Genomic DNA, 16,760 nt, shown 5'->3' with positions numbered 1-16,760 from the left:
GACCCAAAGTTGTGTTGAAACAACCCAGCATTTTTTAGAGTGTATGGTCATTTCACACTTTTACAAAATAATTTGTACTTAGCCAGAAAACACTGACATCAATTTAAAAAAGATGCTTTTTCAGCCAAAATGGTGCAGTGACTCACAAATTTTAGAAAGTGCTTTAATCAGACACACTTCACCTTTCTTATTTTATATATGACATGGTTTTAAGCTCACTATAGCTAGAACAGTACATTGTTCATGTAAAAATACAAACTAGAATAATTGCACTGGGTTTTTGGATAGCTTAAGTAATATTTATTAAACCTGAACTTTTCCCAGTTGATTGATGGATCAGTTTAGTTGTCGTTCGGCTCTACTGATTGCACACAGTTTGTGGGGTGAAGGGTTCAAAGTCAGACCCACGACTGGTGTGAGATCCAGCTCATCTTCAGACACTCCTGGAGGAGGAGTGAAGCGGAAATGCTGAAGGAGGGAGGTGAAGAACAGAAAGAGCTCCATCCTGGCCAAACCCTCTCCAAGACAAGCCCTGCGGCCTGAAAGAGAATAAAAGAAATAACATTTGGAATGACTGCTTTTGAACAGTAACATATTGGGATCAGGACAAATCAAAAATATGCCATCAAAAATACTCGAACACAATCAAGCCATTCGCATCAGGTTCAGGTCTAATGTCAAAGTTCAAACATGATACCAGCAGAGAAGGGCATGAAGGCGTCTCGTTTCTTCAGCTGACCCTTCTCATCTAGAAAGTGTTGAGGGTTGAAGGTGTTTGGTGTCTTCCACTCATTCTCATCCCTCAACACAGACGTCAGCAGCGGTAAAACACACGTCCCCTAGATTTCAGAAGTGATTTAAAAAAACATTCATTATTTAATAAAAAAATATATATATTTCAGTTATTTGCCAAGGCAACATTTCTAATCTTCATTTAGGGAAGTTGAAGTACTAAAAAAATTTAATTAAAACTGAACTAAAAATGAATAAATATCATGTAGACATATTTTAAAATGGCAAATAAAAAAATTTAAATGACAAAACACCTCAAAAACCTTCAATAAAATGTAAAAAGAAATCGGTGCTATTTTAGTATCACTGAGATACTATTATAGTTGTTATTAATATTTTTAATCTGTCTTTACTTTTATATTTTCTGTTTTCATCAAGTTTCAGTTTTAGTTAACTATATAACTCTGGGTTATATTGACATTTTGAGGCAACCTAAACAAAACTGACCTAGAAGTGATTTTCACACAGAATTGTTTGAACAATTGAAATTGTTGTATAAAATTATACTGTATATATTAAAAAAATATTATGTACATTTTCTCAAATTTGCAGGTTGATACTAATCATTTTTGTAATTCAAATAAACAAGCTGTACATCATGTTTTGGTAACAATGTTATTTTTTTATTATTATTTTAGATGTGGTTTCTACAATGTTTTTTAAAATGCTGTAGTGCAATATAACCTAACTGCATGTGTGGTCTCTTGGGAAGTATACTCGACAAAAATAAGTAAGTAAAGAACACAAACCTGAGCAGATTGAGCCTTAAAAATTATCTAGAAATTATTTTTAAAAACTCAGGCAGAAGGGTTTAACTTAGCAATGTGTTGTAAAGAAAAATAATATATCACATAAGAAAGACTAACCTTCTTGATGAAGTATCCATTGAAGGTAACGTCACAGCTGGTCATATGAGGGAGATTCATGGGTACAATATTAGCCAGTCTCTGAACTTCATGGATTACAGCGTTTGTATATGGCAAGTTCTTTCTGTCCTCTGAAACAGGTTCACGGCCAGCAAGTACCTGGTCAGTCTCCTCCTGAACCCGATCTATGACCAGTGAGAGAACATATAAAGCACACAGAGTGTTAATATCAGTGAGATCTCTCATTATGATTTAAGACAAATCTGAAAGTGTTGATGAGAACTGTGTATTTTCCTCCCTCAGTTTGGACGTCGGACCTTGTATATGAGGGTATTTGGCCATGAGCATCAGACCCCAGCGCAGCGTCGTGCCAGTCGTGTCTGTACCAGCAGCAAAGAGGTTTGACACCGTAATGAGCAGATTCTGCTCGTGGAAATGTGACTCTTTTTCTCCAGATTCCTGCATGAAGCACAGACTTCATCCTCAGGATGAGGCTAAAAGATCCAGTACCACGAAACGTGCATATAAATGAATAGTTAATTCAATAATGACAACCAAACGCCAGCGGTGAAAGTTTAAGCTATTGCTGGCCAAAAATTAAGCATAAATTTCCTGTAATACTTTACTTGTATGCTTTGTTTGTGAATGAGGAAGGAGTCGATGAATCCTCTGCTGTCACGCGGATTCAAAGTCTCCTGTAAGACGTTCACCAGCTCCTTTATTTCTCTTCTGAAGCTTTCCACATTTTCCATCAGCAGTCTCCACGTCTTCATCCAGGGACCAAGAAACGGACACATGTTGTAAATCTGCAGGTAGAGACACACACAGCAGCTGTTCGTCTGACATAAGGAAATAGAGTTTCAGGCCAGAGCCAAATCTATTTTAACAGCACCTGAGCATGTGACTGAACTGTATAGAGCATTTTTGGTCATTATCTCATATTTTCAAATCTGACTGGATCCATATGATTGTCTCTTATATTAAACACCATATAATGCTTGCATTATTTAGCTTTTTCACTGGCACTGTTTAAAATGCACCACAGAACCACGGTATTCGATTCATGAATTGCTTGTGTATTACTCTTAAAAATGAAGGTTCTTTATTGGCATCTATGGTTTCAAGAACTTTTAACATCCACAAAAGGGGATTTCAGTGAAAAAACATTCTTTATCTGAAAAAAAAATGGTTCTTTTAATGGTGCCATAGAATGGAAAACTGTATTTACCTTGGCATAGTTGAATAATAACAGTTCTGTACATGGAAATGACATACCGTGAGCCTCAAACACCATTGTTTCCTCCTTTTTATGTAAATCTGGAGAATGCAAAAGACCACTGAAAAATAGGCGAATCAGAACATAACACCGACTGTGACGTTACAGTCGGGATCACTGATAGTTCCGCCCCCAACATTTGCATATACCCGCCCATGTTCTATGCCAGCCGCCAGCCGAACCTGCACAGCCGAATCATCAGAAGTTCTGCAGGTATTGTGAAGAAACAAGCGAGGATAATAGCGAAAATGGCAGATCATGGAAATAAATGTTATGTTCCAGGCTGTGCAGGGGATGTGATGTGCAGGGATGGGTTGGTGTCTGTACGGAAAACAAATAACACACATTCTAATAAAATACTGCCAGCCACTAAAGGGACATGGTTAGCTGCTTGCTAGCAGTAGCCTGTTACATTACAGTACATAAGATTTCACTTACCACATAAACAGAGTAAGGAGAGATGACCAAGGATGATTTACAGATCCTGAGCACCACTGACAAGCATCTGATCTTGTAAAATGTGTGGTAAGTACTGCCGTTGTAGTTTACATAGAGCATGTGCGATTGCAAATCTCGAAAGTGAAAGTAAAAAGCGATCGTGCATTCGCATATCCCCGCATATTAATATCTCCCTGATGCCCGTATTTTATATACAGTATAATTACCCAACGCAAGAGACAGTTTTAAAAATATATATATTTCCCTGTGTTTCCTTCCTGCTGTGTGAGCTACTGAAATGAGCCGCACTGTGAAACAGCCAATCAGAGCAGAGCTCAACGTTGAGCTGCACTGTGAAACAGCCAATCAGAGCAGAGCTCAACATTATTATTCATGACCATTCCAAATAAGGTAAAAACAGACCATTTCATTCTAGGGACAAATCCTAGGGTTGTAAATGGACATGTAAAACCGTTTCTGGAGATTTTTTGCCCTTACCTAAGCCACATACCTTCTATGTAGATATCAGAGAACCATTTAAAATATTGTATCAATGCATTCTATGGCACCTTTAAGAACTGTTCAAATTAAAATTAAAATGCAATAGGAGAATACGAATGCACAGAAAACAAGGCACACGTTGCCTTTAAGCAAAGTGCTCCGGTTTCCCATTAGTTTTTCATTCTTTCAATTCCAAATGTGAGGAGCCGTTTCAGTTTACCATATAAATCCATGCGGTCACCTTACAAAACAAGAGCAACTGAAGTCACGTGATCCACAACTAGTCTACACAGCCATGAAACAGGGTTATTGTTGTTCACTAAAACTAAAACTTTCTCATTTTCATTTAATTTACCTTGAAGTACTAAAATAACTAAAGCTAAATCTGAAATCAAACTTAATAAAAACTATATAGACTTACACTGATAAAAATAAAGGTTCTTTATTGACATTTAAGTTTCCATGAAGAACCTTTAACATCCATGCAATCTTTCCATTGCACAAAAGTGGAAAAAGGTTCTTTATAGAACCTTTATAGTGGAAAAAGGTTCTTCAGATTATTCAAATATTCTTCACACTAAGAAAAAATAAAAAAAAAATTTAAGAACTGTTCACTGAAAGGTTCTTTGGGGAAGCAAAAATGGCTCTTACTTTATATGGTATTGTTGCAAAAAAATATAAATACATTTTTTTAAACTTTTATTTTTAAGATTATAGAATAGATCAATGATACTAAAATAAAACTGCATGGAACTGCACCAAAAACACTGGCGAGTACCTGTATCACAGCAGAACCAAGCATGCGGATGTTCTTGTTTGCCTTGTCCACCATATCCTGAAACTTTGGGTCCTCATATTCAAATCGTTTCCCATAAACAATAGCTGAGATAATGTTGGAGACAGCATAATTCACCGGTTGTGTCGTGTCAAATGGTTTTCCTGCAATACATATGCAAACCGAGAAGAAATATAGAGTGATATTTAGAAAACAATATCACTCTATAAGAAATATCAAATTTAGAAACATTTGTCATTCACGCAGGCAGTTGTTCTACCTTGAAACTTCTCAAACACCTCCCGCAGGTAACGTGTCTCATCCACTATTTTCTCCTCGCTCAGCTTCTTGCCCATTCCAAAGTCTCGAAGAGCTGAAAGAGCGAATCTTCTCATCGCCTTCCAGCCGTCGCCATTAGCAAAGACGATTCCTGTGGAGAAACATGGTTTGTATTCATAACTCATGAGAGAGGATGACTGATCTACTCCAACAGAACTACTTCATATTCTTCTAATTTTTTTATATTAAACATTTACTTATCCATTAACAAGAATAGAACAACTGAGCCACAATGGAAAAGTTGTCAAAAACTCAATGTCAATGATTTCAATGATTAAGCTCAAGCTTCAGCAGTGATACATTAGTGCACATCATGCTGTCTCAAGCTGATGTTTTACCGAGTCCATGATTGAAATCCTGGAATATGGGGGTAATGTCTCTTTCCCCAAATTCCTCCGCCTGGTTCACAAGTGCTTGTTTAACTGTCTTGTATCCTGCCAAAACCACAACCTTCTTGGGTCCAAAATGCACTGTGAACACTGACCCGTATTTCTTGGACAACTGTGAAACAAATTCACACAACATACTCATGCACTGATCTGTCACTAGTAGCAATTCATATGAGAATAAGCAAAAAACTTGGAAAGTGGAACTTAAAATAGGTGACAGAACGTTTCTTCAAATGCAAACTTATTTTGGTCTACAGCAACAGTGGTCAAATATATGACAGAAAAGGTGAGCTTTCAAATATATGATTATATGAAAACATTTATCCAACTTGTGATGGTTGACATTTAGTATTTCTTGCACTCAACTATCAGGTTGCACCAAAAACCTGAATGTTTTGCCTGAAACCACAGAAAGTAAAGACAAGAAGTAGAAAACCTCTGGAAAGCAGTAAAGAAATGGGGCCTGACAGGATCAAATGGGAATCCTTTTCAAATCAAATGTGATCCTGAACTTCCAACATCTAGTTTTTGTTTTGTGTCATGTTGGAATCTGTAAGAACAATGCTGTTAGGATCCACTTAGGATCCATAACATATTATGACAATAGGAACTCTAGGAATTTTTTTTTAATCTATGAAATATTGGTGAAGCAAAAACAAGTCAAGAAACAGAAACTCACTTTGCAGAGGCTCACATGAAGTTGTCTGAGGTCTAATAGGAGCAGGTTCCCCAGCAGTGGCAGTGGTTTGGGTCCTGGAGGATCTTCTGGAGAGCTGGAGCTGTAGGAGAATAGATAAACAACCAAAAACAACAGCACAGCAGCGAGCAAAGCTCCTGTGGAGGACACATGCATGAGAAGCATTTCCACTAAAGCCATAGTCAGAGAGCTCTCCAAAACAACTGTGAGTCTTCACACCAAATCTGTGTTTAAGTAATTTTCAGGTCATCGTGTCTCAACATGCTGAAAACATGAAGGGAGGAGCTGAAAGCAGTTCACAGCTCACTGGCTGACGTCTGCGCACTCACATTCCTCCTAACACAGCCCTCAGAGTTCCTCTAAACCAAACAACCAAAATAGTGAATGTGTGCCAACTTAACGCAACTGTACGTAGGACTTTTACTTTTAAATCTCAGTTTCAAAATTGTTATCTTGTAATTGTTATCTCGTTATATTGTAATCTAATAAGAAGAATGGCTTTTTCACACACTCACAGAAGTTACTCAAGCAAAACTCATTTTTGGACGTGACAGTCACTCAGATTCGTAATGAGTCAATTTCCAGGAGTATATGATCCTGATGCTTTTTTTGCGAAATCATTCAGCGCTTAGTCAGTTTATGTTGCAGTAGCTCTCAGTCATGTCACCACCACACACTAAACTGTCCTCGGCAGCTCGGACTCTGAGCTTGAGTGATATATAAATAACTTAATGAATATATATTCAAACTTTATGAATATTAGATGTATTTTTTGTCTTCATATATCTTATATCTTCAAATATTATATGAAGACAAAAATACGTCAAATTGAAACAAATAAATAATTAAAAAATCTGAATCATGAATCTCTGAATCCAAGCCAACTAAAATAAAAGAAATGAATAACAGACATTAATCAAAATAATTAATTTGAATAAATAATTTTGAATACACCATTATTATTATTATTATTACATTTTATGAATAGTACAGGCGTGGTCAATGTAATCAGAACTGCAATAAAAAACACACAGCCAGGGGGTAGGCTAATCAAGGTTCATGATAAACAGTCTTGATAATATATCATTTAATTTCTTTTTTAAGAACCAAAAAACAAAAGGTTGGATTTGACTGAATTTACATTCATGAATATGAAATTTAGCAAAATATTATCTTAACTGTAGGGGGCTCCAAAGTCACAAAAATACACAGACAAATTTGTACCCAGATGTGAGCTCAACCTGACAAAACCTTGAAACTAGATATCAAGTAAATGTTTTTTTGTTTTTTTTTTCTTTACAAATAATAAAAAATGCAGCAGGTTTTCTGTGAGGGTTAGGGTATCTTATTTATAATTAGTTGTATATGAAACTAACAAAAGTTAATAGAATATGCCCATTTAGATGTAAGAATGTAAACGTATAACTCCTTATGGATTTCTTATTCTTGTTGTAAACACCTGGGGCCTCATTTATAAAATGTTGCGTATAAACCACAAAAGTGCGTAAGTGCGCACAAAAACACGTGCGTACGCCTCTCTTCCAGATGTGACATTTATAAATCGCAAATGATCTTGAAATTGTGCGCAGCTTACTGGTGTCAGATCTCCGCCCCCTAATTAATAACATTACCATATAAAAGAGCACACGCCAATATCTGAATTTCTACGCTTTAGAATGATGAGCACAAAGAAAAAGAAAAACGTTACTGAGTCTGAAATTGAGGTCCTGCTGGCGGAGGTAGAGGTTCGTGCGAGAGCGCTTTTTATTTAATAATGAGTAATTATTCAGTGGACAAACGATGTGTGTGTAGTTATATTTTTTCTATTGAGTATTATCACCGTTGTCTTGGATTTTAGTGTAGGCACACTCTAAGATCAAATATGTGCGTACGCATGTTTTATAAATGAGGCCCCTAATGTCTTATCTTGTACTTAGAAATTCAGTATAATTCCTTAAATTCCATATGCAATATACAAATCAATTACTGAAATTCAATATACAATTGCTGAATTCGTTTTTCAATCCCACGTAAACAAAATGTGACCTCTGATGTCAAAGACAGCAGACAAAAAAAGACAGTTTTACACTTTTAAAAACCTCCAAAAAGAAAAAAAAACCATTAAAATCTAATGAAACGTCTGTGAACTGAATTGTTTTATTTAATCATGAAGCATTTTGCAATTGTCTTGTAGTTAGTTTATTTACCAGCATGTTAAAATGCATCCAGGTGAAACTGATTGATTATCAAAAAATAAAAACACTGGGCCTTGGTTCTATCCACCATCTCTGAGATTGCAGTCGGTTGTAAGAAAGGGATGGGCTTAAGTCTGGCAAACATCGTTTGATTCAAAATGCCAAGGTCAAAAAAAACAACAAAAAAATAGTGCAAAAAATGGCACACTTGACTCTTCTTATTTTATTTATGACATGGTTTTCATAGTTTTTTTTTTTTTTGGTGAATGCTTAAAAATCATGATTTCTGAGCTTTCACCTTGCATATAAAGAATGAACACACAAATGTAATGCGTTATTTTGTGTTAGAACAAATACAGACTGCATCAACTTTACTGTAAAAGAGTTCACAAGCGTTTGACTGCGCACAGTTTATGTGGGGTCGGGTTCAAGGTGAAGCCCACCGCTGGAGTGAGATCCAAATCATTTTCAGACACTCCTGGAGGAGGAGTGAAATGGAAATGCTGAAGGAGGGAGGTGAAGAACAGGAAGAGCTCCATCCTGGCCAAACCCTCTCCAAGACAAACCCTGCGGCCTGAGAGAGAGAGAAGGCCACAAACCTCTACACATCAGAAAGAACAAAATCTACAATAAACAATTTGTTTCCTTTCACCAGGGCATAGAAACAGAAGCCTTGGCCCATCAACTTTCGTTTGAGACCATTTAAAAAGGATATTTCATGAATAAAGAAGACAATCAAACCCTGCATGAAGGGAAACGGTACCTGCAGAGAAGGGCAAGAAGGCGTCTCTCTTCACAAATCGCCCCTGCTTGTCCAGGAAGTGTTCGGGGTTAAAGTTACGAGGTGTTTCCCATTCATCCTCATCCCACAGTACAGACATTAGAAGAGGAAATACACATGTGCCCTGCTCAAGGAAAAACATAGCATCTTAATGTTTCTCACTAAAAGGTGAATATTTTGTGCATTTGAAAATGTATGTTCATTTTTACATATTTTACTTTGGTGGAATGGGGTAATGTAGTGGGAAAACTGCATTTGTATTAGGAATTATTTCAGTTTTTTATATTATTTTACAATACACTAACCTTCTTGATGAAGTATCCATTGAAGTGAACGTCACAGCTGGTCATATGTGGGATACTCATGGGTGGTATGTTAGCAAATCTCTGGGTTTCGTGGATCACAGCGTCTGTATACGGTAAGTTCTTCCTGTCCTCAGATACCGGTTGCCGTCCACCGATCACCTGGTCAATCTCCTCCTGAAGCCGATCTGCAAACACATCACACTTTAAATTTCACTTTCTGAACTCAGTCCACCAGCACAAGACATGCTCAAACATCGTAAGCTATATTTAACAAGTCACACACCGAACAGCGAAAATGCTAAATGTCATGCCTGTTAACCAAAACAAAAAAAACACTGACTGATTGATAAAGGATATATTCCGGGTTCAGTGCAAGTTCAGCTCAATGTACAGCATTTGTGGTATAATGTAGCTTACCACAAAAATAATTTTCACGCATCCGTCCTTTTGTTTTTATTTTTTATAAAAAGCAAGGAGGCTCTTAAGTGGGGCCTTGTTTGGAGGTTTAAAAAAAATGTGGTGTATAATTTTATAAAAGCACCCTACTTTTATTCTTCTGTTAAGGCATGGGTGTTATTTGAGCTGTAGGGATCTCTTCACATTGAACGAGATTTCGCGTTTAAATACACAAGTGGAATGAATCCCATGTTGTTGTTTTTTTCATATAAACTTCTTATAACTTGACAACGCAGCGCACATGCAAGAGACGCTGACAAACATAAGACTCAAGCGCAATGGTCAAGACATCCATCTAGGGCAGGGGTGTCCAAACTAGATCCTGGGCCACTGTCCTGCAGAGTTTATGCTGCATTCCATTTACCTCAGAAGTCGGATGTCGGAGCTGGGAATGATGTCACACCCAAGTGGACCGTGTTCCAGTATAGTGAGAAAACCCATGGAAGCATCCATTGTTAACCATACCAGTCGATTAAGAACACATAAAAAGCGGTATTTTGCACAGATAACGCCATAGTGTCATGTCCACAAATAGGGGACAGTACTGTGTGCACCACATTTAGCATGCAGTTTATTGAGACACAGACAAACATAAGTGCTAATAAACAATGGGTGCGTCTCAATCAGCTTCCGAGCTTGTGAATCAGTATATCTTGTTCACGAATCAGGGCACGCATCATATTTATCCAGTTGGCTCGTGTGGTTTATGCGTCATGCTTCAGAAATGTGATGTAATTTCTAGTAAGGGAGCACAGTGAGCATTAATGCTCCCTAGTTTTTGCAGTGCATTGTGGCATTTTTCAGGGAGCGAACGTTCCAGTGCACTGGCAGGATTTTAAAATGGCCGACTCCCTGATCAGTGCCCTGACTACTGAACTAGGGAGCTGACTGAGACGCACCCAGTATATTACTACTGTTTCTCTTCTGTTGATGCACTGAGCAGCCATATTGGATTCTGAAGTTGGAGTTGTTGCGATTCCCTAATTCCCTAACTTGGGAGCACGTTAAAAGTTCCTAATGGGAAATCAGAATTTCCAGCTTCAGTGTACAAATGGAACACAGCATTAGCTTCAACCCTAATTAAATACACCTGAACCAGCTAATCAAGGTCTTCAGGATTACTAGAAACATCCAGGCAGGTGTTTTGGAGCTGGTTGGAGCTACTCTCTGCAGGACAGTTTGATACATGTGGTCTAGTGCATGTTAACGTGGAAAAACAATGGAAAGGCAGCACAGTTGAATGCAAAATCTTTTTAAAATGGGTTAAACTTAATTTTGTCATTCCACTGCCCTGCCTCTCGTGTTTTTAAACGCAAAATGCATTCTGCGTGAATGGTTACTAAAGCTTTTTTTAAAAATATCATGTTGTTTTTATGGTTTATGGTGTTGGGTTGTCATGATGACAATGTTTGAAATTTGGACATAACTTGAACAGAAAATCATGTTAACACACGTTGTGTGGCTGTACTATTGAAATAGCAAGTATTTTAACATTATGCCTCACTCTAACGCAGATATTTTTTAAAGGAAATTCATTTGATGTGGAAATATTATTATTATTATTATTATCATGCCATAATGAACCCAGAATATTCCTTTAATGTTTTAAGAATTTCTATCATACCTTGTATGTGTGGATATTTGGCCATAAGCAGCAAGCCCCAGCGCAGTGTTGTACTAATAGTGTCCGTACCAGCGACGAACAGGTTGGCGACTGTGAAAATGAGGTTCTGCTTCTGGAAAAGCGAGTTCTTCACTCCAGTTTCCTGACCAAATGGTAGGTTAGAGATGTATAGAGGTAAAAAAACAAGATTAGTTTTCAAATTAACCTAAATAAATACCTCTGCATTCTGCATGCGGATGAGGAACGAATCCACAAAGCCTCTGAGATCCTGCGAGTTCAGTGTTTGATGTAAACTGCTCACCAGCTCTGATATCTCTTTGATATCGAGTGCTAGGTTATTCATGATTAGTTTCAAATTCTTGAGCCATGGACCCAAGAAAGGAAACATGTTGTAGAGCTGGAGAACAAAAACCAAGAGATGTTTCTATGACCATAATGCAATACTGTATGCCATTATAAACCTCTTAATTATCTCTATTCTCACCGAATATATTGAAATAACATGTGAACCTGCACGGATGCTGTTCCACTCAGCCTGATGCTCTCATTGTCTCGATCCACCATACACCGTAGCTGAGGGTCTGTATACTCGAACCTGCGTCCATACACAATGGAAGAGATGACACTTGAGGCAGCGTAGTTCGTCAGCCGTGTGGTTTCAAAAGGTTTTCCTACAAAAGAACAGGTCGTAGTGTTCAGTACATCTGTCTACATTGCTGTATTTATCTCCATGTGTTTTTCAAGGAGACTTTTGTAACTTTGTTACTGTCTCTTTAAGATAAATCATGTGTTGTTGCATCTTTCATTGGTAAAAGCATTGGCTGAATTAATAAATGTACTTTACCTTCAAACTTCTCAAATTCCTCTAGTAAATGGCATGTTTCCTCTATGATTTTCTCCTTGATCTTTTTCTTTCCCATCCCGAAGTCTCGTAAGTTGGTGAGAGCAAACCGTCTCATCTCTCTCCAACTCTCTCCATTGGCAAATATAATACCTACAAAGATGTTTCATTTCTAAAATTCATCTTACAGATATCATATATTCCTGTGGTGCTAGCGATGGTTTGATTCCCAGGAAATGCTTGAACTGATCAAAATGAAGACCTTGTAAGCGATGCAAGTCATTTTGGATAAAAGTGTCTACAAAATGCATAAATGTAAATCATATGCAAGATGTATGCATATACAGTGGCTTTGGGCACTTAAGCCACAATTAAAATTGTATAAATATATTTGCATTATATAACAAAACACCATGGTATTAAAAGAAATTTTAAAAATTAGTACTTTTCAATGAAAACATTTCACAAAATTAAAACTATATTTTCTTGAAAATATAGACAAGTCTTGGAAACTTTTACTTTCAGAACTGAATCCATACATCCATTAAAAGAGACCTGGTTAAAAAATACTTTAAAAAGTGGTTCAGAAAAGTGGAGTTGGTTCTGGGAAAAGATCGAGCATCACTTCAGCACATGCCACTTGGTTTTGTACCTAATCGTGAAATGTGAATAACAGACTATTATAAGTGTGACTTAAATGTCCAAAAGTATCCAAAAACCTGTACCAGTGTATGTAACTTTGTATCATTGTATGTAACTCATATGCTAAAGAATCCGGTAAGTACATATAGGCTACTCGGCAGACTGGGGTGATCTTACCATGCCCTTTAGTTAAATCATGGAACAGTGGCGTGATTTCTCTGTCTCCAAATTCATCTGCATGATTAACAAGGGCTTGCTTCACTGTTTTGTAGCCTGCTAACACAACCACTTTCTTTGGACCAAAGTAGACTGTGAACACTGGGCCGAACTGCTTTGCCATCTGATTAAGATTGAAAGAGATGTTATAGGCAGTTATGTATGGAGGACCAAACCTGCAGAAATTAAAAATAAATAAAATATATGGATAAATAAATAAAATAACAGGAAAATAAATAAAGAAATACATTTATAAAAACAAATATAGTTAATTTGTAATCAAATTTAACCCTGAATTTATTTACTTTTTTCCTTTATGTATTATATTATTTTATGTATTTATTTTTTACATTTATTTTTATTCTTTTTAACTTTTATTTACTTATTCTCATATTTATTTTTTTATTTTTCAATGTATTTATTCATGTGTTTATTTTTTATTTTATTTTTTTATTCCCACCTGTATTTATTTCCAGATTTATTTATTAATTTATTTCTTTTTACTTTCCGTGTGCAACATGGAAATGAGGGAGGCGGTCCTTGCTGAGCTCCGCTAAAACATGCAGTGCATTTACCGTACCTACCAGCAACCCGCCAAAATAAAAGCTTGCTCATTTTAGGTTTGAAAATGTTAAAAAACTCATATAAAAAAAATAAAAAAGTAAAATAAAATGTAAATATTAGCATTGTATTTTTAAGTGTACTGTAAAATAATTGTATTTTTATTTGATAGTTATTTTTAATTTTTAAATATAATAGTATTGTCAAACTATTGTAGTGCTATTGTAAATAAAGTGAAATAATACTATTATGAATTATTTTATTTTTTTATCCACCTTTTTTTCCATAGGTGTGGGTGTGGCCATTTGTAAATTTTATGGGTCTGGCTTCCGGTGTCATCCACTTCCAGCTATTTTTAGCTGTACAAAACAGCTTGTTTTGCTGCTTGGTATTGCAAATTGGTGTGTTTTATCATATTATTTTAATGTATTATCTTAATTATGAACACACTGGTTTGTAGTGCGTACACACACACAACCAAGTCAATGTAAAGTCAAACACAAGAGTCATGCGAAGCGCTGATTTTTTTCAAACCAGCTGTCCCAATCTTCCAATACTGCATGACGTTCGAAGCTTCAAACGTCATCAATCACGTGGTATTGTCATTTCAATACAAGCATCGGCACAGTGTGTGATACAATAGTGTTTTGAAAACTGCGTTGGAGCATCAGAGCCTCAGTATCAATCGTCCCAGCACTATTTTTAGCTGAACAAAACAGCAAATTTTGCTGCTTGATATTGCAAATTGGTGTGTCTTACCATGTTATTTTAATGTATTATCTTAATTATGAACACACTGGTTTGTAGTGCAAACAGTTTTATCGTTTACTGCACGTTGCAATTCTCGGGGTCGTCATGTGACACACAGCAGCCAAAATAGCACTCGTGTTTTATTTAGTTCGCCCATTAAAATCACTGAAGCTGTTTACACTGTGAAATGAATATCTTACTTAGATTCATACACTCATCTGTAGTTTGTTGTTTCTAAGGAGAGAATTCGCCAGAAAGAGGTATTCAGACAGCCAGTGAGTGAAGAAAACACTGGCATTTTAGCGATGACTCATCTGAACACCTCTGATAGGTCATTGCATTCATAAGCTCAACAGCATCATGTGTGATTGGTTATAATGTACTGTAAAAACGCGTATGTCTCTGCCTCAGCGCTAGCCAGCGAACGCAGATTTGAATTTTAGAAGCTGATATGACGCGCTGAACGATTTAATCATGCTGGTGTGATTGTATCAAATATAGAAAATATTATTCGGCTATTTTTTGTCTTTTGGAAGCTGCATTCAAAATCCACTTGGCACATGCCCCCTCACTTTGAATAGGCATGAGGCCTCTGAATCACACTACCAGGACGTGGTACCGTGAATCACGTGAATGAATGCAAGCAGAGTCGGTCTTCCTCAGGGGTTATCAATATGTGTTCGACTTGAAGCAGCGCTGCGCAGAACGATCAGTGTGTGACATCAAAGTACCACGAGGGCGATTCGAAAGCATAAGGCTCTCTAATAGCTCTCAGGGTACTTCAGGCGCTTTAGCACTGGAGGAACCTTTTCATAGTCATAGTTCAACATTAAAAGAGGCAGGGGAGGCACAGCTTCCCCATAATTTTGAGGTGAAAATGGGAGGAGGACGATTTAATGTTAATAAAATTCACAATTCATTTCAGTTCATGTCTCAGAATGTGTATTTTTTGTTTGTAATTTCACAGTGGTAATAAAATAACGTGAAAGCGCCGCTTTTCTATCGCGAATGTGCTGAATCTGCTGATGTAATTGCAACCGCTAATGACAAAGAAGGGTAGGGGGAGGCCGGGGGAGCGCGGAGCTCTCGTGCCTCCGTTGGTAACAAAAATTAGCCAATCACCATCGAGTGTTCACTTTCAGCGCTGATGAGTGTTGAGAAAAGAACCCTTGCAAGGGAGGCTAGCCTCCCTTCTGATATCAACCAATCATCAAAGAGACGTAAATTACGTGATATTAGTTTGAACGGCTGCCGCTGCGCTGATAATGTACCAAGTACGTATGACGAGTAGTGATATTGAATATTTGATCGCCAACAGATTTACCAAGCAAATAATAATAATAATAATCGGCAGGGATCCCAGACCAATACAATTAGTGTGCCTCCTCTATTTTAATACCCACGAGCCGCCACTGGTTCCTATAACTATTGGCGGAAGTTCCCGCTTTTGATTTTTGATTTCACACCGATCGGTCTGTGCAGCGCTGCTTCAAGTCGAACACACCTAATAATGTGTGGGGCACGAGAGCATGTCTGGGGAGGCACGCAGAGTAGTAGAATAATAATTAATTATTGATTATTAATTTGAATCAGTACATTATAACGAAAACAATACCTTAAAAATGAAAAGAAGTACGTTTTTGCGATCACACCATTTAAAACTGGTAAACTCCTGGAAAGTCGAAGGATCCAGCAAGCGAATTCAAACAGTAAGTTCAAAACAGCGCTATATGCAGAGAAAACCCGACCAATTTCACCAGAGCGTGTTTTATAATGGATGCTGGCTGAAGGTGTTTTAGATTATACAGTGGTCAGCATTTTAGCGATTCTGAATGGATGCGTATAGTAGTACAGTCAGGTCAAGGCAGGAGCTTTAGTGGTCTTTGGCGTCTCCCTGTGGTCCTGTTTGGTATCGCAGCTTGACTTGTGCTTATTTTTATTGAAAACGTTTATTTAATTATTGATTGTTAAAATTGATCAAAACTAAAAACTCATCTCTTTCGTCACCATCTGACCTCATCCTAAAAAAAAAAAACTTTGCTTCTCTTTACTTAATCCCCAATCTAGGTTGTACTTATTTGAACAATGCCTGAAACTTGGCATTATGAGCACTTCCTGTGTCTATTTGCCTCTTTAAGATGAATCGCTTGATGTATTCCCCGATTGTAAGTTGCTTTGGATAAAAGCATCTGCAAAATTAATAAATGTAAATGACTGATTGATTGATTGATTGATTGATTGATTGATTGATTGATTGAGGAACTATACATACATAGTGAATTATAAAATTAATTATTTATTTATTTAATATTTATA

General features: G+C 37.0%; 2 protein-coding genes across 2 annotated transcripts in view; both read right to left on the bottom strand.

Moving 5' to 3' along the window:
• Nucleotides 1-54: 54 nt before the first annotated feature.
• cyp2k8 (cytochrome P450, family 2, subfamily K, polypeptide 8) lies at nt 55-6,367 on the bottom strand. The gene is made up of 9 exons (XM_016473482.1): nt 6,056-6,367; nt 5,326-5,488; nt 4,929-5,078; nt 4,652-4,812; nt 2,285-2,464; nt 1,976-2,117; nt 1,659-1,843; nt 698-839; nt 55-539 (listed from the first exon to the last, which is right to left on the bottom strand). Exons 1-9 carry the CDS (start codon nt 6,251-6,253, stop codon nt 337-339), a joined length of 1,524 nt encoding a protein of 507 aa, XP_016328968.1. The 5' UTR covers nt 6,254-6,367; the 3' UTR covers nt 55-336.
• Nucleotides 6,368-8,505: 2,138 nt separating this feature from the next.
• Nucleotides 8,506-16,760, bottom strand: part of cyp2k16 (cytochrome P450, family 2, subfamily K, polypeptide16) — a 9,158-nt gene continuing 903 nt past the window's right edge. The window contains exons 2-9 of the mRNA XM_016473474.1: nt 13,095-13,257; nt 12,279-12,428; nt 11,945-12,105; nt 11,652-11,831; nt 11,435-11,576; nt 9,355-9,539; nt 9,032-9,173; nt 8,506-8,842 (exon numbers count right to left, since the gene is read on the bottom strand). Of these exons, the coding sequence (XP_016328960.1) occupies nt 8,655-8,842; nt 9,032-9,173; nt 9,355-9,539; nt 11,435-11,576; nt 11,652-11,831; nt 11,945-12,105; nt 12,279-12,428; nt 13,095-13,257 (1,311 nt within the window). The 3' untranslated portion in view covers nt 8,506-8,654. The remainder of the gene's footprint in view (nt 8,843-9,031; nt 9,174-9,354; nt 9,540-11,434; nt 11,577-11,651; nt 11,832-11,944; nt 12,106-12,278; nt 12,429-13,094; nt 13,258-16,760) is intronic.

Source organism: Sinocyclocheilus anshuiensis, unplaced genomic scaffold (assembly GCF_001515605.1).
Source record: "Sinocyclocheilus anshuiensis isolate Anshui unplaced genomic scaffold, SAMN03320099.WGS_v1.1 scaffold1764, whole genome shotgun sequence".
NCBI lineage: Eukaryota > Metazoa > Chordata > Actinopteri > Cypriniformes > Cyprinidae > Sinocyclocheilus > Sinocyclocheilus anshuiensis.
Note: the sequence above shows the minus strand (reverse complement) of the source record. Positions and strands in the feature narration are given on the sequence as shown.

Excerpts from the sequence above, each read along its gene's own strand:
- cyp2k8 (XM_016473482.1), bottom strand. The coding sequence starts at position 6,253 with ATGGCTTTAGTGGAAATGCTTCTCATGCATGTGTCCTCCACAGGAGCT. Across the intron at positions 5,079-5,325 it reads GGATTTCAATCATGGACTCG|GAATCGTCTTTGCTAATGGC; the intron begins GTAAAACATCAG and ends GTTTCTCCACAG. Across the intron at positions 4,813-4,928 it reads GGTGTTTGAGAAGTTTCAAG|GAAAACCATTTGACACGACA; the intron begins GTAGAACAACTG and ends TATGTATTGCAG.